The following is a 23934-nucleotide window of genomic DNA, read 5'->3' on the forward strand; positions in this document are numbered from 1 at the left end:
AAATGTTTATCAGTCTCTTTCTTTTCTCAGATAGTAACTCTCATTCTGCACAGTTTACTTTACACACTCCCACTGGGCTCCCATAGGTTCTTAGGTTTGTGATACCAATTATCATATAGACGTTGATGACAGGACAAGGTTGTAGTCTCCTCTGCATTGTCATGTTACTGGCTTTGACATTTGAGATATTTTACATTTAATTTGTTCCCCCCAAAAAACAGCATTTGACTTTCCAGGTTTCCTCTTTCACCTCCAGCAGTTACCAAATATATAGCATGTCAATGTGTGTGAAAAAGATGAATGTGAGAGATATGGGGACAGCCGCACCTGAAAATGAATGACTCTCCATTTTTGCATTGAAAAGAAGCAGTAAATGATAGTCAAAATCTGACTGTGTGTCAAGTTTGCGGGTGTGTGTATGTGTGTGTTTTGACAAACACTTTTATTTGTGCATGGTTATGCATGGGACGTTATGTGAAATATGGCACTAGAGAAGTTTCTCTTCGCCATGGCAACACTTCTCTCAAATCCCCATCCATCAAATACATATTTAGGCTGTGCATATCTGCAACATTGGAAGTTCTTCTACTCACGCATACTTTTCCTGGCCTCTTTATTAGGTTCATTTTGGTAGTATTAAACTGAACCCTGTTTGCATTTCGAACTTTTTTTAAAATTCTAATTTAGTTTAATATTTAATTTGTGCACCTCCATGATGTAAATCTCTAATTTCAACAAACCACCAAGGTGCTTCTTTGGATTGAGATTTGGTAACTAAAGAGACCATTGGAGTATTGTAAAAATCCTTTTCATTTTCAAAAAGATGAAAATACTCCACAACAAAATTGCGATTCTTCTAGGGGATCCAAGGATATCAAGAAAAACAACAACAACAACAAAAAAACCTTCCTCCACAATATTTGACCATCATCACCAAACTCAGCTATTTCCCCCTATGAAGGTTAGGTGCATTCTTTCATATTGCTCATGCCAAATTTTAAAGTTGTGGTTTATTTTAAAAGCACACTGAAAAGTCTATTAATTAGGTGCACAACTGATTGATAGAGATTTTCAAGTTAAAAATGGCTGTTTTTGCATATTTTCAAATAAACTGCAGGTACGGATAAGCAGGGCTGAAGAAGGGACAGACCACCCTGCTTCTCAGTTTGCATTTCGACTTCATATCTAGCTTCTTCTGTAGCCTGAAAAAAAACGACTCAATAAATATATGAATAAAAGAAATGTAAATGATATGGAGTAAGATTTCAGTTCACTTCTTGCATGCAGTGTGACTTGAGGGAGTCCTTTTTAAGAATGGCATGTGTTTAGGCTTAACTCCCAAGCAGAATTGCTCCTCTGGAACCACATTTTATCATCCCCATTACCAAGTCATCATTGATAGCTGAACCCATTGTGAAAACACTTGCAACTATAATCCCCTCTGGCTTTTTTTTTTTTTTTTTTTTGAATTCAACTTCTGCTTGTACTTCCATGCATAATAATAAGGAACCTTGTGGTTCTGGCTAGCCTAGTCCTCTATAGTGGGTTTCTTTCATCTCTCCTGCTGTTTATGATTTATTTTTCTGTTCGCACATTTACAATTATAGTATACCTCAGCGGTATGAGTTCTGTCTGAAATCAGGTTATTTACTCACCTTCTCTGTTTTGTAAAATCTCAACCTTACATTACAGCCATGCAAATTCAAAACATTAGAATATGAATTTCAATGACTGGTTTATCAGCATAGAAGTTACCTTTTAAATCTGAATATTTTTGGACAGGTACTAAAATGAGTCATCTCTTTCTGAACAGTTTTACTATTTCTGTATTGAAATATGGGTATGTGTTTTATGTTGATCAGGGAGAGTAATTCAATACTTTAAAACCTGAATCTGCAGATTGAGACAATCCCAGATCAGATTTGGGATTGCATGAAGTCTGTCTATTATTTATTTATTCATTTAAGTCATGTTAGAGAAATCCAGATCATAATAGTGATATTTATGCATTGATTTATTTGTATTAATACACCAATACTAAATAATGAACACAGAACTAGGATGCCAGTTACCCTAGATTCATTTAGTTGCTAAAATAGTTTAATTTTAAACACCATCGTAACTCTGCACTAAAATTTACATTCACTGTAAGACAGTTGACATCCTTAGGGATGCCACTTGTTTTTTTTTTGTTTTTTTTTTACTACTTTTATTTGACAAGATAAAAACATATTAATCCTGTTACCTTTTATTGCTTAAAGTCCTCCTGTTCCACCTCTTTTTTTTTTTCTTTTTTTTTTGCTTCAATAACTTATGTTGTTGCCTATTGCATTTCTAGCCCCGATTCCTTCAGCATCCCACCTCCAGCTCTCCTTACGGTCAGTGTTTGAATAAAATCTCATTAGAATTACATAGCCATTTAGCTAAGTGACACAGGGTGTAATTGTACCATCCATCAATTGCTATGTAATAACACACTCGGAGGCGCTAAAAGATGATTAGCCATCAACCAATGTTACCAGCGGGTTTGGGGAATAAATGGTCAAGAGAGAATAGTCAGGCTAATGTGTGGCGGGTGGCCTTGGAGGGCGTTTCGGTCAAGGTCTCTGACCCATGCAAGCTAAATTAACTTGGGAAGGATGGCAGCAAAGTCTTAAAAGACAAATAAGTGTTTCTTACTGTCTTTCCAAAGACTTATGCCTGATTATCAGCCTCCAGGTTGCATGGAATGAACATACAGTTCTTGAACATCCTTCTTAATGATTACAATCAGAAAAGTTATTTTGAAATAAAGGGTATCGCTTATCTCAGTACGTTTTGGCCCCTGACCCTTGGATGTGTGTTTAACCATCAATACAGCAACACAGACCGAATGTTTTACAACTGTACAAAAACAATATGGTCACTTAAGAAAATGCAATTGTTGATTTTTTAAATAAAAAATATATATTTGATATATAGTGTTGAGAGTAATTACTTTCTGTAATCCCGTTGAGTTTAGTTTTATTCTTAGAACATTATTTAACTTTGTCATGTACATATCTTCATTGGGTGTAATAAAAAAAGGGATACACTAAATTGGTTATGGACCACCTGCATGAAATGCAAATATTTTAATTTCTTAGGATTTTGATTAGGAGTGTATGCATGCCATGTAAAACACTGAGAATTAATTTGGCAGCTATGTCTAACAATGTTTTCTGAACTCTGCTATGAGCTCATAGCAGAGCTTGGGAAGGTGTTAATACATTAACACCGTATTTCACAATGGTGTTAATGTATTGTAAATGAAGAGAGGTGGAAAAACAGCTGGTATTTTTGATCTGTCTTTCATGGAAGCATAGATCAAGTATCCCAGATTTATATTGTTTTCACTCAAGTTTAATTAGTGATAAGGTACATATGGTCGATCGAGGTCTGTCCTCCTTAAACCCTGTGCAAAAACAAACTTTCTTATTCTTACCACTTTCAAAGTTACTGCTGTTTTCTGAGGAGGAAACAGAAGAAGCCAATAAAAGCTGATGAAAATGTATGTGCTCCTCTGTGGGTGTGCATGTGCAGGTGTTAGTTCCTGTTCTGTCCACAATGAGTCTTATTATCCCTCTAAATAGATGAGAGAATACCTTAATTGCTCATTGAGTTGATGACACCGTTATATTCAGATAATATCCCCATGTAGGAAAGTGACAAAGTGCAGATAAAGGAACAGAAGAAAGATTGTAAGAGAAGAGAATGTATATAACCATGAATGAAAATGAAACATAAAGCCCACACACTTATACAGAGTATCTTTTGGTATAATTGCACCTTTTACCATGTAGTAAATGCACTGACAGTGCCAGCTCCACCCATGTGAGACACTAAGTCTTTATCACTAATGGACCAGTGACTAGTACTGTAATTACACAGGCTTTTGTCTAGCCCAATGCACAACTATCTTGGAACCCAAAATTGCTCCGACTTTTTTGTCTCTTTCTTTAACATCAACAGTAAAAGGGCTATCGCCCCTTGGCCCAAAAGAGGTTGGGCAAATGAGTTGTGGTAATGAAAGACCAAAATGACGGCAAAGCTGACAGAAAAATACTTTTGAAAAAAGGCAGATTTCAATATATGTTAATAATAATCTGTAAGAGAGGTTGATACAACAGCAATAATGAATGCCTCCACATCATGGGATGTACAAAGAGCCTCCTCATCAAAACTCTGACTCATTTAGATTATACTTGGATGAGAAGTGGCAACCTTTTCTGACTTAGAAAATGTATTTTTTCTATTTAATCTCATCAAAACTTTCCTACATTCCTAGGCCGCCCGTGGAACATTGGAACATACTCACAGTATGGTCCTATCACCACAATATTTCACTGTTTAGATGGTGTGATCAATATTATCTGGGGTGTTGGTCCACCGATGCCCTTTTATTGTACATATAGGCAAAAAATATATATATTATTTTGATCTCATTTGTTTTGAGCACCATCTTCTAATTGTTTGCTATGGCCCCTAAATGACTTGCTGTAAACATGGAGACCCTAATGATTTTCTTTCAACATCATTAATCCTTCTCTGTTTAATGCTCCCCTGTCACTTTCAGTTTCATAGGTTTTCAGTTGTGAGATGCTCTTTCCATTTCTGGATGATGGATTGGAACAGTTCTTACTGAACAAGAAAGAGGCAAGACCATTATATTGTTACAATTAATTTAAAAAAATATACTATTTCTTGTGAATACATGGTTTTGTAAGGCAGTGTAATCCATGTACACTAGACTTTTTGTGTTTGATGGAGCTTTTTCAAAAGACTTGTAAAAGTTTCATTGTTTATTGACACCAAAGAGAAAGGGGAGTTGCTCACATCCATCATAATGGTATTTTATGGATGTGTCCTTTTTCCTCGAAACTAAAATCAAGTATTCTGCTTTGTGTTTATTGCTGAGCATGATCTCAAAGCAGTATGCAAAAAAAAAAAAAAAAAAAAAATCACATTAGGTCAAAGTGTTCCGTTCTAATTCCTCCAGAACACTTTAGAATACCATCTTAATTAAACATGATTGTTTTCTGGGTTTGTTTAATTCTTAAAACTGCAACTGGGTCTTGCTGCCAAATAAGTCCCCTTGGACTTTTCAGCCACTCGATGTCTGTGTTTGTGTGCAAGTGTGTGTGTGTGTGTGTGTGTGTGTGTGCGTGTGTGTGGAAGAGAGAGCATGTGCAGAGCCAAGTGGGTCAGAAAACTGATTTCTTGGTTCCCTGTGGAGACAGCAAGACCTTTATCTTCAATTTCAGAGATTTCCTCTGTGGTCAGAACAGGAGGCTACATCACCTATTTCTTCTTCTCTCCAACACTTTTCCATTTTACTGGGTCATCACTTACCTTAGACAAGACAAGAGAAGATATAAGGTGGACATTTTTACATCCATCTTGGGCAGATGTATTGCTTTTACAACCTTCTCATTTTCAACCCAATCATGAAGGTGTTTTTATTTTATGATGGTGTTTTTATTTCATTTACATATTATACTGATGATTTATATAAAGTGTTGATCACCCATAACAATAGACATATTCTAAATGACTCACTGTGAAACATCATGGCTTAGGCATACAGTCTTGAGTGATTAAGATAATGGGCCATGTTTTGCAATTCAGAACCTCGCAAGAAATGTGAATAATTTCAAAAGGTATAACTAATTTATTGAGTCATTATACATACCAAGATATTTCAGATGTTTGTTTCAGTGTAATTTTGTTGACTATGCATGTAAATCAGTTTCTCCCAAAGCCGTTTTAGTACAGACAGGTTCTACTATCACCATGTTGTGACCCACACAATAATGGGAAAGACTGCTGAGCGGAAGGCAAGACTGTTAGAAAATGTTACACATGTAACAGGGATAACCTCAACCTTAAGAATGTGGATTAAACCACATTTAAGAGATTTGGGTAGTTGAGCAAGGTGTGGAATAAGACTGGAGTCGGTGCTTCAATGAGCACCAGCTGAAAGTAAAGCTTGGTAAATGAAAGGAGAGTCAGACTCAAAGTTGACTTAGGTACAGGAATTTATGTTATCTGTAGACAAAAGTCAGTGCAGTTGTCTACAAGAAAATTTTTGAGCACTTATTTTTTCAGCTTTCTGGAAACATGTTAGTTTCCTGCAGAACATTGCACCTGTCTACAAAGACTGGACTACTTCATACCTGATTTAATCACAGTGACAGTGCAGTGCTTGATTGGCTGTATCCCTGCCCAATCTGTAAAGTAGTCCCAAAACAAGCGACCAAGTATTGCATCATGCATAGATGGCACAGTACAGTCGTGCTCCCACATCAGGCTAATACTTTGGTCATCAAAATCTATTTTTAATTGCTTTTATGTAATATTCCTATTTTCGTAATATCTGAAATTTGGGTTTTAACATGAACAGAAATAAAACTAATAATGTGAGTTTCCATTTTCAACTTGATTAGCAGAAATTAATTTGCTTTTTGATTATTTTAATTGATACAACTTTGACATCAAAGCTCGACATTCATTGCCGAGCTTTGATGTCTTTTGCAGAACCACATCTCACATTTTTCCATGCAGAATTTGTCAAAATCCAAGTCAGGGAACACACAAATCTTAGACCAAGACTAAAACGTCTATTTTTCTTTGTCCTTTAAAATGTATAGGGCCATGAGACCTATCAGCCTTTATTACCTAATAATACTTTTAGGACCATTAAGAGTGGTTGAGACTCCCTCACAGCAGCACTTAGCAGTCTCGGTGGTGTACTGCTGGAGGACAGAAGTAACCGGGCCACAGTGTGACAACCTCCCCTCCAGCAACAGAGGGTCTGAGCAGACTTCCAATTTGACATTGCTAAGACCAGGATAGCACTCCCAGGGGGCAATTGGTATGAGACTCCAAGTCAACCAAAAAGGCAAATACGACACAGTAAAATGTTGTCCTAATCCTAATGCTACAATAATTGGGAAGAAAGCATGTTTTTCCACACTTTTTTAGGTTGCATATTTTTGTGGTTTGTGTCTAAAAAAAGTTGTAGCTTAGTTGAAAGTGCTGACTGTCTAAAGATGTCAGACAAAGTTTTAGAGTGTCTCTTATCTGTTTCTGCATGATTTGTCAAAATAGCTAGCAAATGTACTGCGTAAAGAACACCCTGTAATTTTAAACTGCTCCTGTTGACGCTGCTCAGATTGCCACATTTAAACAGGGCACAGTAAAATCTAGATACTCTCTAGACTGAATGCATTGTTTTTTTTTATTCTCCAAGTGTTTTGTGCAGAGCCAAAACACTTGAAGAATGGCTAGAAGATGCATGTTGTTGATCAAAGCAGAAGAATATTCAATTAAATAAGAGAGAAAGTCCTCTTATTTAAGTCCTCTTATTTCAGCCCTGAGTCTTTGCTCAGGGCTGAAAACAAACTGTTGCTGAATTAAAAGTTGCTGAGGGGAAAACAGAAGTTTACAGTCAATACGCTCTTTGTTTTGTAAGTAGAAATCTGGGGAAAAAATTTGATTGACTGAGGTTTGACAATACATTTAGAGACAGCAAACTATATTGGATTTGGAAACAACAATCTGCATAAGATGTCAACTTCGGCATCATTAGTTGACCATGGAGGGAGGACTTAAAATCTTAGATTGTTTATACTGTGCACAATCCAGAAGGATGGCCAGTCATCATTAACTAGTCATCCAAAAGCAGTGTTCTGAAAAAATATAGATTTTGCACTCTAATGGGATGTTAAATATTATTATCTAAATAAAACTTCATGAGATAAGTAAACCCAAAGTATTCATCATATTTCTAACATTGAAAGTGAATACTAGCTGTTTTCTAAAATGCCTTAAACAAATCTGAAATGTTTTGACTTAGAGCATCTTTTTTTTTGCTGTCCCTGCTACATGATTTATTATAAATGAGTTTTTTCTCACCTCTGTTCCATAAAGGACATCTAACCCTATCAATGGTTTTTCCCATTTGAGCTGGGATTGTTTGCAGCTTCTCCAGAGTTACCACGGGTCTCTTGGGGGCTTCTCTGATCAATTCCTTCACTGCCTGATCTCTTAGATTAAGGAAGATGGCCCCTTTTTAGTACAGTTCCAATTGTGCCAAATTCTTCCCACTTCACCTTGATGGATTAAATAGCAACCTGTAATATGGTATATTACTTTCTCACCCAACCTAAGCACCAACGCATATTTATCTGTGATATGTGTAGTGACCCTTGGTCTTCACAATGATGTTTGTTCACTAATATTCTCTAATTAGCCTGTGACGCTTTTAAAATACAGCTGTATTTATACTGACATTAAACTACATTTTAAAGGATACTGTGTACTGATTATTTAACTACTGAAGTTTATGTTTGTTTTTGTATGGTATGTATTTTAATGCTACTTTGACACATTCACAAGTTGCTGCTTGTCATTTGTTTTGTCATAGACATATAACAAAGAGCTCTAACACACACAAAATGTAGATATAAATCAATGTAAAGTGAGACCCTTGGTGTCATGGTAAACTTTCAAGACAGCGCACTATGTTCTTATACTACTTTACACCATGGGAATTGTTTCCCAGGCCTGATTAAGGAGCTAACCATGGGCTACATTGATCCAGGTCCTCCTACTGCTTCAGTTTCCTCTGCCCGCACATCAGCTCATTGTAGGGGAACGTGCAGAAGTGATTACTCTCGAATTAAGACTTGCCTCGCCGCAGATATATGTGTGGCATAATTAAATAATGGCTGCCTCACCCGAACAGTCCCAACGCAGACGAGACTCGCGGCCTCGTCAGATTGGCCCAATATTAACCATGACACATGTGTAACCAGGCTGGTAATTAATGCACTGAATCAATTACAAATTAGTCAATTTGGAGAATTCCCCACAGGAGTCCACTCATTACTAGTGCTCTGATGGAGTTGCAAGTTCTTCTCATGGGAAGTAGTGTCACTTTACTGTTCTCCTTTTGTATCCTTCTTTAACCGTCTTCTGAAGGTAAGACAAATGACAAAACTGAGGATGTTTTGGTATACCACTGCAAATGTCAGTTACTCAGGTCTAGATTACAAGCAGTGTCCAGGTAGAGGAAAATGTGAAGCTAATTGGATCTAATGAAGTCCCCTATCTTTAAAAGGTAGCTAATGAGCGTCATCATTTGGAACAGCTGCTACAGCCATGCTGATTAGGCTAACTTTAAGCAAAACCTTCATAAAAAACCTTTAAATGCAAGTTTCATGGTTTAATATTGATATTAGTCAAGCAACATATATATATATATATATATATATATATATATATATATATATATATATATATATATATATATATATATATATATATATATATAGCACAGATTATAGTGTGTACAATTTAGTAAATATTTTAGAATTTAAGAGATTTTAACACCGATTAAAAGTTATGTTATGTTCATAGAGTGGAGGTGGCAACAAAGTAAAGAAAGATTTAGTATCACCATTTGTATTATTGCTACTTACAGCAATGCATGGGATGGACACTGGCTCATTTGTTTTCCTGCTGGTGGCAGAGTCTGTCTCAATTATGGATCTTTTAAGTTTAATTCTGAAACTGTCGGGAGCTGGAATAGGAATGAGCTGCTGGAAGATAGGCAGCGGAAGATAGCGTGGAGGCCATTGTCACTATCTCTGTGTGAATGTCACACAGTATATGTACTATGTCTAGTATATGTGTGTGTCTAGTCAATATATTAACCAAAATGGATGTTGCAAAGATCAGGGAAACATTCAAGGAAAATATAAAACTTTGACCTCTGCAACTAGGGTATCTAGTGGCTATGGTGTGCTACAAGGGACATTTTTCTGGCAGAGTTTAGAAATATTTGTACCCGTATAGGGAAGGCCACTTCAAATTAGTACAAAGTTGTTGTGAGTGATGACCTTTATCTTCTAGACACTAGTGCCCCAATTCAAAGGGCACAGTTGTTGACTGAAAGAGAAGAAGCAAAGATGTGAATAATTTGATGTTTTACTCGGATCCCAATGTGGACTATTTAAAGTTTTGAAACTATAGATGAAGCAGGACTCTCAAATAAGCATCCATCTCATCCATATAAGGGATAAGCATAAAACTCAAAAAAGTTGATTTTGCATAATACTGCCTTTAAGTCCCATCTGTAGATCTCTAGATCTTTATTGTGTGCTCCGTGTTGCCTTGCGTCCACAGCAAACAATCTCCTTTTTCCTCTTAATTTATAAAGGGGGTACTACAAACCTGTACCCCCTTTGATGAGTATCATAAAAAAATAAAATAAAATTAGGTATTTATACTTTAAATGGGAATTTCCTGATGAAGTTGGTTTTCTTAGATACTTAAACTTGCCCAATATTAAAATTGAGAAACAAGCACTATGAATGAACGAACGAACGAACGAACGAACGAATGAACGAACGAATGAACAAATGAATGGACACTTGCACTTTTGAAGAGGGTTCATTTTTAAAGGACTGTCCAATCTTGTTTGTCAAGTTTTGAAAATTAATGTCTGGCCCACGGTTTCAACCATTTTACATTTGCCACTGACTTAATATTTTAATCTAGATTTCATTTACATTGAGGATGATTCTTAGTTACACTTAAGGACACTTTATCCGGCTTCTATGCCTGCTTACACATGTGAAAGTGAGCTCAGGCAGAGGATTTATTGATGCAATACGGAAATAGAGGAAGCAAGCTTAGTGAAGGAAACGCTAAGCCCTCCCAGTACACCAGGACTGTGTATTTGTCTTCAGTGGCTGCATCTCTGCATAGAACATTTGCTTGCATCAATATGTATAGAAATAAGAAGGAATCATACAATTGTCTAAGTTTTCTTTTTTGTTTTGTTTTCAAAAATGTTAATCATGCCCACTCCCCAACCTTTCTAACATAATATGTGCCCCAAACCTTTTGTCCATGTTGTTTTTTGTCTCAAACATGGCATCAATTATGTCTTGAAAATTAAGTAAAACACAACCCAAACTTTTAACCTGTCATCTGTTGCCAATCTGTTGCTCTTCATGGTTCCTTTCTTCCCCAACTCTTTGTCCTTCCTTCACTGATTCTGCTCAAAACCTTCCTCTCTTCTTCCTTCAGAGCTCAGGGACTGAAGGACTCAATTTCAAAACGGTGCACGTCTCAGTGACTCAAGTGAGGGGTTTGTTCCGCTGCCACACTTCCGCTCACAAATGCTTCTGCTTGGGTTGAAAAAGGGAGAAATCCCTGTTAATCTACTGAATCTGGCTCTCGCCATCTCTTTTGTTCACTGTTGCTGAGATACTTATTCATTGACCTTTAGGAATTCATGTAAAGTCGGATGACGCCGGTGAGAGATCCCATAAAATAATCATATTTAATTTTACTTACAATACTTTAACTTCTCTGTATAAATTAGTTCTTGTTTGGCTGGTCTTCCCATGTACTTCAGACGCCTGTTTTAATTTTTTTCAAAACTTCTTTGACAAATAATTTGCTTTAAATTTTGACTTTAAGTTTACTGTGCTCACACAGTGCCTTGAATAATTAGGAACTCACTTGAAACTTTTATGTTAGAGATGTTACAACCACAAATTTTAATGCATTTCTTCTGGATTTTATATGATGGACCAATTGAAAGCCGTGCATAATTTTGAAGTGGAAATAAAGGGATCCATGATTTAAATATATTTACAAACATAATTCTCAAAAAAAAAAGAAAAAAATACAACATTTATTAATTTAGCCCCATAAATAACATCCATTACAATAAGGTGCATTCAGACTGACTTAATGTGGAAACCCTAGAGGTTTGTCAGAAAATATTAGTGAATAATCATACTTATGAATCCTGGAACAGGCCAGATAGGTCAGGGTAAAGTTGCAAAGTGGTTCAAAGCAGAATTTGATTAAACCTCTCATGAGACATGGCAATCAAATTAAATGACAGGCCAAACAAGGGGTCATAGGTTCATGGTAACTAAATGGGCAGCAGTTCAAGTTTTGGAAGCTTTCAGCAGGACAACTTTTACAAATATGGCGTATATGAAGGACTGAGAAGTAGAAAAAATATATTTTATTGAAAGAAAGCTACAAGAAGTTTGCCACAACTCATGCGGGGAACATCCAAAATATGTGGAAATAGATGCTCTAATCAGATGGGACCGAGATTTCCTTTTCTGGGGATACATAACTATTCTATCCCTTTGGAGCCGTGTGTCGCTCAGCACTGCTATAATCTAGATGGATGTTTTGCTCAAGTGAGTATACTTTGCGTTTGGGCTGCATCAGGCCCCTCCATCTGCGTTTAATAAAAACGGCCATGAACAGGGCGGATTTAGCCATTAACTCGGCAAGGGCTGGTAATCACTACAAGTTGTTTCTCTTTTCCTATGCATTTTATTACTAAACAAATAATGTGTGGGTTAAAAAGTGTGCATCTGCCATCTTCTTTCTCCCTTGTTTTATTTCCCTCTGCAAGACTGCACTTGGTAAAGTATTGATTTGGGAGCTGAAAAATAACAAACCGACAACTGTGCGAGTGCTGTAATAAACAGTCTCAGAAAAAGAAAAAAAAAAGTGTATAAAGCCCCCATGAAATGTGGGCCCTGAAGTAATTATTAGTTTCTGTATATGGTTAGAAACAGTCAGCCAAATTTAGTTCCTGCTGTTCTGCGCAAGTTTCTAAGTAGAAGCAAAGAGTACTTAGATTGGGAATGAAGGGTTATCGCATGATACTGCATATATCACTGCACTACATAGACAGATATCCTAAAGAGCTCTTTTCTTTTTTTGTCTTCATACAAATTTCCAGGATACAGTTACACATAAAGGGGAAAAAAAAGCTCAACAACACAGGTACACAAACTCATAATCAGGAATCTTTATGAACAAAGTTAATTTTCACTTCTACAGGAAGATTTAATGTTTTCTTGGTCCTTGTAATGTAAAACTTAATCTAAAAGGAACCATGCACTTGCAGTATATATGCATTTGTTAAACCTGTCATCGTGTCATGACAGTCCAATAAGACACAGATAATCTGAGAAAAAGATTGAGCTTCTCTCTGCTTAGCTTTTACATTGATACTGCAGTCCATTCTTGCTCTGTAAAAGCTCTATATAAAAAGGCAGTTTTACATTAATTGTCCAACACAACTTTTACTATTCTAGATGTTTAACACATAGAATCTTGCAACATACAGTATTGTTTTCAATACAAAATACAGGCAATTAAAGTGATGATCTTCAAGATTACTCAATCTGAAGCAATCAGACTGTCCACTGGTAAATTGATGAGATCTGCTCACCTGGTTCATCATTCCTTGCAAATCTGACTTAAGCATGTATGTTTATATAAAATCTCTTTCAGATGACGGATCACTGTGCATAATTGCTGACAGTATTAAACAGTGGATTGGCTGCAAGGTTTAACTTCCTATGTAAAATCACTCAAAGCTTCACCCACACCAGCACAGACAGTGATGAATGCATACAAACAAAATTATTTCATCACATCCTAAATAATATAAGCCATCTAACTTGTTCTTTTACTTGAAACCAATAGCTGCATGGGCAGACAAGTATTGAGCATAAAATGCATGCACAAAAGCATACAAATTCCCTTACATAAAAAAAATAAAAAATACAATCTGGACTTGCAAACATATTTTGCACATGGCCATCAGCTGAGCTGAGATTGCCATTTGTTTGCCACTGACTGATGATCACACCACTTGTCAGCTGTCAGTCACTGTCACTAAACTATTAGGTCTTTCTTTCTCACTTATTTCAGCTCAATGCACAAGTTGCAGCAGCACTCTTCACATACAGACTTGTTGATTATCAGAATAAGTTGGGCAAGCATGGAAAGACTTTTTTGACTGCTTGTCTACTAATGACAGCCACCACGGATGGGTGGAAGGGAGAAAAAGGACACATGCTGTCACTTTGATTCACGCTACAGCGACTCTGAATGGGTGGCTCCTTGCCAATGTCTCCACAGTCGTTATACCCTCCCTAAATGACATTTAAAGTGTGAAGCAATGGTTGTCCTTGTGACTCAGTCACCCCAGGCCGAGACCCGGCTATGAGCACTGAACCCTCAGCCAGGTTTTGCAACGAGGCCACAAACCCTGAAGCAAAATCTCCTGCCTTCAATGCTGTAACTCAACTCCCTGGCATGATTGAAAATGTGGAAAGTGACCTTGAACACTTGGTCTACCAGCGATCTGATGTGGGCCTTTCCTTTTCATTGCTGTTTAATAGTTTGCAACTTTCTTTTCAATTTTCACTAGTTTTGTGCATTCATTTATTTAAAATTAATAAGAATTATGAAAAAAAACATTTTTGTTGCACCGTACTTTAGTGTTGGTATAGGAATAAAACATTTCAGCACAACTCCACCCAATATGTAGTGTAGAAATTTAGATTTTTGTCATCCTCAGAAATATTCACTGTCAATATTGCACAAAAAGTCACCAGTTTCTTAGTTTTTCATTATTATTTAAGTGTGTCTTGACTATCAGAAAGAAAAAAAAAGGTTGTTTCAGTGCCACTTTTTTGCCACAGAATGCTAAAATCAACATTAACATTAACCTTCTATAACTCTGTTTACAGTCCATACGAGAAGTGACTGGCTACGTGTTGGTGGCTCTGAACCAGTTCGACTACCTGCCTTTGGAGAACTTGAGGATCATTCGAGGAACCAAGCTTTATGAGGACCGCTACTCGCTTGCAATCTTTCTGAATTATAGACGGGATGGAAACTTTGGCCTTCGACAGCTGGGTCTTAAAAACCTCACAGGCAAGTGGCTGAATTGATGTGGCTGGATATTTAATTTTGACATATTTGAATATATGATGGATTCCATAGGTTTGGTCTGTTGTTGTAAAAAGGGTAAGTGAAGCAGTCAGATCATGCATAGAATTCTTTGGTCTTTGCTGTAATGTCTGCAAATACAATGGTGTGTATTTACAGTACATGTGGCATTACATGATGATTCTCATACCACTACAGTTTTGACAAATTAGTGGCCAACTAGTTGGGGAACACACCATGTATGCAATAATATCAGTTGTCTACTTGTTTGCTTTAAATCTTTGTGGTGTACTTCATCAGTGGCAGTCTTGAAAGGGCTGATTTGGTGATGCTTCAGGAACAAAAGCTCTGCAGGCCAAACTTCAGTTGAACAGTGAAGGTTTTACTACAGACATATAAGTTGGTTAGAATTAATACAAATTTGTTCAATGTACACTTATTTTATTGTTGATTGTGCACCTGTGCATTTGCATCTGCTGTTTCTTCAAGGACCTAACCAGTAGGACTTAATTTAATTCATTTACACCAAGTGGTCACCCACATGTATTTTTTCATGATTAACAATCCACTTGTCAATCAACCCTTGGGTGTTTAGCTTGAAGTTGAGAGAACATTATGTGACTGCCTGAGAAAATACACTATTGTGTGGGTGGCTGTGTTTTGTGAACAGCAGATGTTTGCGCTGCTTGGTTTTCTTGGAGAGCCCTGACCTTGAGGTCAATATTAAATAAAGTTCTTGTCTCATAAACAACATGAAGAGCTTTTTCACTTCAGGGTTAAGAGTGGCGTACCACAGAGAGGCCAAGTCCTAATGCAGGATCAAAGTATGATACATTCATTCTGAAGCTAAATTCAACCTCAAGATCGTTCCAAGTAAATGTTGATGTACAGAATAGAAAACTGTTTTAAATGGCACCAAGCAAAGATGTTCAAATAGAAATGATTTAGTTTAAGGCATTTGATTTAATGCTTACTAAAGCTTATAAAAGGGAAACACATTAACAGCTTATGAACAATAAGAAGCTTTCACATAATTTTAATTCTTTTGTTCTGGAATCCAATTTAAATACAAGAGAATTTCAACCACTTCTGCTGTCTAAACTAGTAACTTATCTGCAGTTTCTTAAGACCTTTATTGTCATATAGGCTGCTTTCTGCTACTTCAGTAACTTGATTCTGGGTCTTTTAAGCAATCAGTTAAAAGTAACAGCTTATAAGAATGTACAAAAAAAAAAAAACTCTGGAAAATAGTTTTCCTTATTAAGTTTTCTTTAACTACAAATAACTCATCTACAGATGGGTTACTTAAGAGCCGAGAGGGAATCACTATTGGCAAGTAACTCAAAGTACTAACAGAAAATGATTATTTGTGCATTTTACATGAAGGTAGGATTGATTCATTTTCAGTTTAGGCACAAATTTCACATTAATTCCTGGTTATTTCTATATGACCCCAGAAAAGCTTGCAAATTGATCTGAACAACCATTCTTCTGAACTTCCATGGCAATTCACATGGAAACTGAATACTGAGAGAAATCCCACTTTTCATGTGGAAGGCAAGAAGAGCAACCAAAGTGAAACAGATCATAGTTAGATTACAATAACATTTTGTCATAGCGGATGTTTATTTTAGTGTTTTGAGACTGAAACATGGCACCAGACCCCATTCTGAGCCTCTTTTGAACCTTATTTTTAAATTATTTAATCCTCTCTCATTCTGTCCATCCTCTGTTTTTTCTCGGTGATTCCCCAGAGGTGAAAAACGTAACGGAGCCCGATCAGGCTTTGTAGGCTAAGGCAGTATCTGCCTTTGTGTTACATCACAATGCAGTATGTTTTCTTACATTTTCCACCATTTTTAGGGAAAAGCAGTTGTCTGTCACAAACAGCAGCCAAACCAGCTTTTTTCAGTTGGGTGCCAAGTTGAAGCCAGTGCTCTGGGAGTCGGGGCTGGACTCTGTGAGAAGAGGCTGTTTGATCTGCCATCCATGGCCTTAAGCCATTAAGAGCGGGGGAAGTTATGTACAAAAGCACTGGTCTGCAACTGCTCTGCTTCATCAATCTGTCTCTGAAGAGATGGTATACAGGGAAAACAACACAATTGTTTAAGGCCAAGATTTTTGTCCTCCTTAAAGGCAGGCATTTCATCGAGTCACTGTTTTGTGTCAAACCCTCATTAACATAATTGTGAATTTTAACTTTTACCTATCCTAACCAGATCATAGTCTCATCACATCTAGTGGCTTATTTCCTGGGTTTTTAAGTGACCATAGAATTAAACTTGAACTATTTTCTGTTTTTTTCCAATTTTTCAGATCCAAGCAAGTAATAAAAAAAAAATTAAAAAGAAAATGCCTTTTTTCAAGGACTGGGTGTGCATTCTGTGTATTGTCTCAAGATGTTTTGAGTCATTTTTCCCAGTCCTAGTTGTATATCAATTATTTGGGCGTAGGTAAAAGTCAAGTCATAAAACTTCTCTTGATAATCAACAAAAAAGATTAATATTCAGACATCAGATACATGCCATCTAGGGAGACTAAAACACAGAGGTGTTGTGGTCGATGAATTCAAATTATTATTGCTTAACAGAATTTAATACAGCAACATCTCCTCTGAATGAATCAAGCAGGAAGTGCTTTTGTTTTGAAGGACGTTTGTTGGCATACTGAAATGTTCCATGTGTAACCTCTCCACTTCCCTACTAGGCAGTGCATTAGAATTTACAGTTTTTTCTGCTCCTCACTTGAAATCAAAGTGTTTACCAAATTTATAGAAAACCAAGTCCTAAATATGCATCTAAAAGTTTTAAATATAAAAACTCAGAATAATTAAAAAATGTCCATTATAGAACTTATATCCATATGTTCATTTTTAAAAAGCTACACGGGCCACGCAGGGGTTATTAACCATAATTTTGCCACACTCTAAAAAAGACCCACTTAATAATTTAATCTCACCTTTAGAAGTAAATGCACATTTCTTTTAGGGCTATAGTCTTTAACATCTTTAACAATGCAGTTGCAGTAAAAACAAAAAAACAAAAAAAAAACTCTTTTTACTGACACCTACTGTTTAGAAACATTACAGAGAACACTCGGCTGCTTTGTGTAATGTTGCCATGGCATCAAGCCATTTACATGCACAGCAGTAACACAGAGAGGACAAGAAATTATTTACTCAAATGATCTACACTTGCCAGTTACAATCAACCCTGATTAGATGAGACAAAGACTTGAAGCCATCTTGAGCCCATGTTCAGTCAAAAGTCTTTGGAGCGTGAGTACAGAGAAAGTCTGAAATTGTAGTTTTTGCAAGTTAATTGGCAATTCTAGTCAACACTCGAATCTAAGTTATTATAGACTGTAGCCTTCATCTTTGTTACAAAGTATAGGATTATGGGCTGTTAACCAAATTTAGTATGTATTAGCTATTAACCCAAAGCCATCAAAACTTATATTATGTTACCTTCATCTTAATTTATTATGCTTACAGGCTATAAGCATAAGACAATTGGGCTACAACAACCTTCCAGAGCTTGTGATGGTAATCTCAGGATAATCTATAAGGGCAAAACAGACTCCGCATTTCTGTAAATGTGGAGATGCCGTAAACAAGTTGGGTTGGAGTGGGGTACTCTATCAATCTTTTGCTGTAGGAAGAGCCCATGCCCCTCTTTAGACAGTGGTGAAAAACAGAGATTTATGGAAGTGATAAGGAGTAAGAATTTAACACGCCAGAGCTATGGAGTGAGGCTCATTGGTGCTGTGAAATGCATGCAAATTTGAGTGGTTTCAGTGTGACCCTTCTCCCAAAATGTAATAATTTCATACTTTCAAAGAAAGTAGGTGAAAAAAACATCTGAACTGGGTTGTGCCAAAATGCATATCCCTGTTCTGTCTGTTTTATTGCAGATCAAAAACAACAGGATCATAAATTACATCAAAACAAACTACTTTTAGCTTGGACTGTTCCACATATTCTTGAAAGGGTAGCAAAAAGAAGTTTCTCCATTCAGACGTACACTTCTCCTCGGAGCTCAAAAGCTGAAACACTATCTTAGCTTTTCAAGACATTTAATAAATCGCTGAACCTGAAGAATCTCTTGTCATACAAGGTATGCTGAAATGTCTGTTTCACCTTTTTATATCTTGGAAAAATATCATAAGCCTTCATAGATTAAAAAAAAAAAGAAAACTTGTTTTAGCATGTCCTTGTTGCTGCTTTTTACATACATGGAGGTAGCTGGGAGAGGAGCTCTTGGGGATTAAGCCAAATCATTTGTGTGCTAGAGATGTGTGCACAGTTGTCATCACACAACATTGGACTGAGGAAGAAAATAAGTCTTAGTCCTCTGCAGTAGATCAAACTCCTTCCTTCATGTGAATGCCTTAGTGAGTTGAAGCCCAGACGTCTCATTTATTACAAGGCCTTTGATGTTGCTGTCACATTAGTCCATTGCTCCCATTGCTATAGCTCCCAGGAGAAGTGTAAAATGATCGATATCATCTATAAGCAACACATAAAAAAGGATAAAACTTATTAAGACCATAAGAGGGTAATCGAGAGAAGGCACAGCTAAAGGCCCCCTCAGTTGTTGAACCCCATATGTATTTCCACTTGGGTAAAAAATTGCCTTGGGATGAAATCAATTTGTCGGTACAATATTGTAGCATTCCACTTATTGATTTTTTTTAGGTGCACTCTGCTCACTGTGAATGGACTTTCTGGGTTTAAAGGAACTGGGTGGGATGGAGGGAGGTCTTTGGCTGAGCAGGGATAGGACTCCCTCTGATGCACCTTTCAATCAAGCTTAGCTAAGTTATCCTCATGAATATGAAATATAAGTCACTGCAAAGCTGGGAAAAGTTTAGGGATTGTGTTTGCGTGCACAGGGGTGTGTAGAATAATAAATATAAAAGACCTTTTTTCCAAGTGTGAGAAGTTTAGTTGTTTGTTTGACATTACTTTCTGAAACCCGGAGAAAGTTAAAGCATATTTATTTTACAACAAAGCCTTTTACATTTCCTTAAAAAAATTTATCCTTTTACACTAGAATTATAAACTTCAATTGATTTCGTCTGGATTTTGAAGAATAGTTCAATACACATAGTGTACAATTCTGAAGAGAAAAAAAAATACATGGTTTTCTTAATTTTTTACAAATACAAAGGAAAAGTGGGGTGTATATTTGGATTCAGTCCCATGGTAGCAATTACATTTGCATGTCTTTTGTGGTATGACTAACAGCTTCACACATTTAGAGACTGACTTTTTTTGCCCAGTCTGCTTTGTAAAATAGCTCATCAGATTTGAAAATAGCATCTCTGACTAGCACTTATCAGATGTTGCCATCAATTCTCAATTGTATTTAGGTGTGGAATTTGACAAATTATGAAAAAGAAATAAGCATGTGTTTTAAATAAACCAGATATCTTAAAGTTCTGTCTAAAGCATTGTCCTTCAACTTTTTACTAAATTTAATTGGCTAAATTATCTTTGCAGCAGTCAGTTTAGTTCTATAAAGTGCTGCTATTGGCTGATTTATTTAATTTGGGTGTCACATGTAAAAGATGCACAGCACCAGACATCGAGGACTCAATTTTGAAACCAATACAAAATAGCTGTCTTTGTGTGTTTAGGATCTCTGTCTAAAGGTTGTCTTCCAGTGTTTCCTTGTGTTTAGATTCATCCATCATATTGTCAACTCTTACCGACTTCCATGTTGAAAAATGTGATCTCACCTTGTTTCACTGTGTGGATGATTGGGCTAAGGTGATTTGCTGAGTTGTTTTTTCTCCACACATTGCGCTTAGCATATAGGATAATTTGTTTACATCTGGTTTAGCTTATGGATTTCATTGAACGGCTCCTTTTGGCTTGGATCCTCTCCTTGTTCGACTTGCCCATTTAGATGTGTTTCTGGATCTATGTAGGTTTGCAGATATGCCATGCCTAGTCAAGTAGGAATGGCAAATTTTTATGGAACTTTGTATTTAACCTGATATTTGTTTTTTTGTTTTTTGTTTAATTGTGCCATTTGCAGACCAATGTTTTCTAACATTAGTAAACGATGTTTTTTTTGTTTTGTTTTTTTTTTTAGTAAACATCTCTATTCATACTGAGATGTAATTATACCCAGGCAGGTAATATTTATTAAATGACTTCTAAAGGCAATTTTTTTGCCATATAGTTTATTTTCAGGTAATAGAATAAAAGGGCGAATTAAACATGCAGACCACAATTTTCAGACTTTTGTTTATAAAAAAATTAAATCCATGCTGAATTTTAGTTCCACAATATTGATGCACTACATTGTCATTGTTTATAACATAAAAGTGCAATAAAAATCTAGTGAAGCCTTATTCTAATGTGACAAATATAGACAAGAATGCTCTGTTTAAAAGTCTTATACCCCGTTTTTGCCTGAGCATCTAAGACAAAGGTTATACAGTGCTGCCTGCTGACATTTGCAAAAGTTCCTAATCTTTATTTTGATGCATGCTGATACAGAATGTTGGCTTTCATGCTCAGGCAGACATTTCTAGTTCTTCTCTCTGGATTTACATGAACCTCGGAAAGCTTTTGCTCTCACTTTGTAATTACAGCCTGTTTCCCTGGCAAAATATTAACAGCCACAATAAGGACCACAACACAGATGAGTTTTCTGATTTAACACATTTTACTGCTAATGCCTCCCCTCCATTTCCCCATTGCACCCTGTGTCTATTTTTTCACATTTGTTTTGTGTTGTTGATTCTTTTCGGTTTTTTTTTTTTTTTATTTCTCCGAACCACACCGTGTCTGCACCACGTCTGTCTAAAATGAAGCATCCAATCTAAGGCCCCATCTGCTGAATGATCTTCTCTCATTGCATGCATGTACACAAGCCTGTGTTTTACGCCAAGGCGTTATCCACTTCTTCATGGCCCATCTGCTCTCTCTTTATCTCTTCCATTTTTTTGTCTGTCTTCCACCTCTTTATCCCCCGTTCTCTCCCCACCATATTTCAGATAGACGTCTTAATTTGTCTCATTGATGGCTTTAGCAAAAAAAGCAAACAATGTCATGTTTGCATGGCTCGTCACTGTTTACAAAACTCTTACAAAGATTGAGACTTTCTGCATCCTGCAAGTGCTTTTGCAGTTTTGGGATCATATGCTGAGCTTTTCCAGTTTGCTGCTGGATGACAGCAGTACAAAAGGAAACAATAGAAAGGACTGTTTAAGGTGTAAGGTGAAAGTGATGATTTAAGTTGGTGTGTTTTCCCCAGTATAGGGACTGCTTAATGAGGGTACATAAAATTAGTCCCTTTTCTTTGATCCCTATATCTTTTATTCATCCACTCGCTATTAGAAAATGAATGAGCAATTTTGCCAAAGGAGGCAGGCCAGATTGGTTTGGTGCATGTCACCAGAATTCAGTTGAGCTTCTTGCCTGGCAGCCCACAGACCTCAGGTCTCCTTCAATTGTGTGTCTAATTGATTACTTCCCATGCAATTACTCCCGTGTCACACTCAATATTTCACCGCTCCAGGAAGGGGGCATGTGGGAGTTCTTTTTTGAAGGACGAGATTCATACTGTCACATTTCTGTGGCCCTAATGTGGATCGTAAGGAGGGACATGTTAAATTGAAGTATGGAACAGGCATCAGAGGTACTTCCTGTTAATTGATTGCTGTGTAATACCACTTGCTGACACAGTGAATGATACTACTGACTTAAAGCAAATATGACACAACCTGGGATATCATTTATTCACTATGTTTGGGTACACTTAAAAGTTTATAAAAAATATATATATATATTATCCTTTTGTAATTATTTCTGTCAAAGTAGTTTGCAATAGATTGCCACATTAGGGATACATAATTATTGACTTTTTACAGATATTGCTTGGGATTGCATTTGTGTATATGGGAGAGGTGTTGAAACACATTGATATGAGAAAGCAGACACACAGATCATGTCAACCCAAACCATGTTGTTAAATATAACCCCAACCTGCTTGTGATTTCAAGTTAGGCTTGTTCGTCAGATTAAGTGTACCTTTTGGAAGTTATAACTTTTAAACAGGTTTTCAACATTAGACCCATGCAGACCCATATTTCTGCATTAAGAATGATTTTTTTTTCTTGGTCTGATTTAACATTGTTATATTGAATGTCATGTTTTTATTAGTTGTAAGTAAGACGTCATCATCATTAGCAGAAATAAAGGCTTTAAAACATCAGTCTGTGTAATTAATCTATATAATGTGATTTACTTGTAACTTCAACTACTGAAACACATGAACTTTTTATAAATTTTATAATTTATTCAACTTTACACTGCTTACAGTATGCCTATATCTGCAGCAAAACCAATATTAGGACACTGATGAGGAAAAATAGCTCCCTACGCCTTAACATCAGTTAAACTTTTTTTTTTTTTTTACCAGCTCACACTGCTGCCTAAATATACATTCATTCCATTAGAAACTGAACCTTGGTGGTCTGCTGGAAGTAAGAGTGGACTTTAACCTCATTAAAAGTTAAAGGAGGCATGGAAGGAATTTTAATGCCAATTAATAATCAAAAACACTCCCAAGTCTCTCTCATGCTTTTCCTTCCTTCAAGGCAAAGACATAGATTAGACTGATGAGCTCCAATGAATATGTTCAATTTAATAAGATGAATGAGATATATTTTATTTGTTAAAATCTCATCAGATTTCTTGTTCCAGATGCTACTCTCTAATGTCAGGCGCTGCCTCGTGATGTTTAAAATTACTATTTTTGTCATCATATATTAACACAAATTAAATTGCTGCTTCTTTAATGTTTTTAAATCAGCACAGGTATCAAAGGATAACACAATCTTTGTGTGACAGAGTTGAATTCATTTAATTAGTTAAATGGAAGTACTGTAATCTACCCAAAAATTCTAAAGAATAAACATACCATAACATTATGAATCAAAGCAAAATAATCCATTTTTACACAGGAACTACTTCATGTCGAGTTTAGTTTGGTGTCATCGTTCACACAAAACACTGCCAGCTAAGCAAGAGAGAATGCATGAGCTATTGTTAATATTAATATGCTAAGAGATTGTCTTAGCATACCTCAGGACCAGGGA

The 23934-nt window shown here is 36.4% G+C and overlaps 1 protein-coding gene across 1 annotated transcript in view; it reads left to right on the forward strand.

Moving 5' to 3' along the window:
- Positions 1–23934, forward strand: part of erbb4b (erb-b2 receptor tyrosine kinase 4b) — a 186278-nt gene that overhangs the window by 62311 nt on the left and 100033 nt on the right. The window contains exon 3 of the mRNA XM_088003702.1: positions 14616–14802. Coding sequence (XP_087859828.1) covers positions 14616–14802 — 187 coding nt within the window. The remainder of the gene's footprint in view (positions 1–14615; positions 14803–23934) is intronic.

Source organism: Poecilia mexicana, unplaced genomic scaffold (genome assembly GCF_051168715.1).
Source record: "Poecilia mexicana isolate PSO_F unplaced genomic scaffold, ASM5116871v1 scaffold_2, whole genome shotgun sequence".
NCBI classification, from domain to species: Eukaryota; Metazoa; Chordata; class Actinopteri; order Cyprinodontiformes; family Poeciliidae; genus Poecilia; species Poecilia mexicana.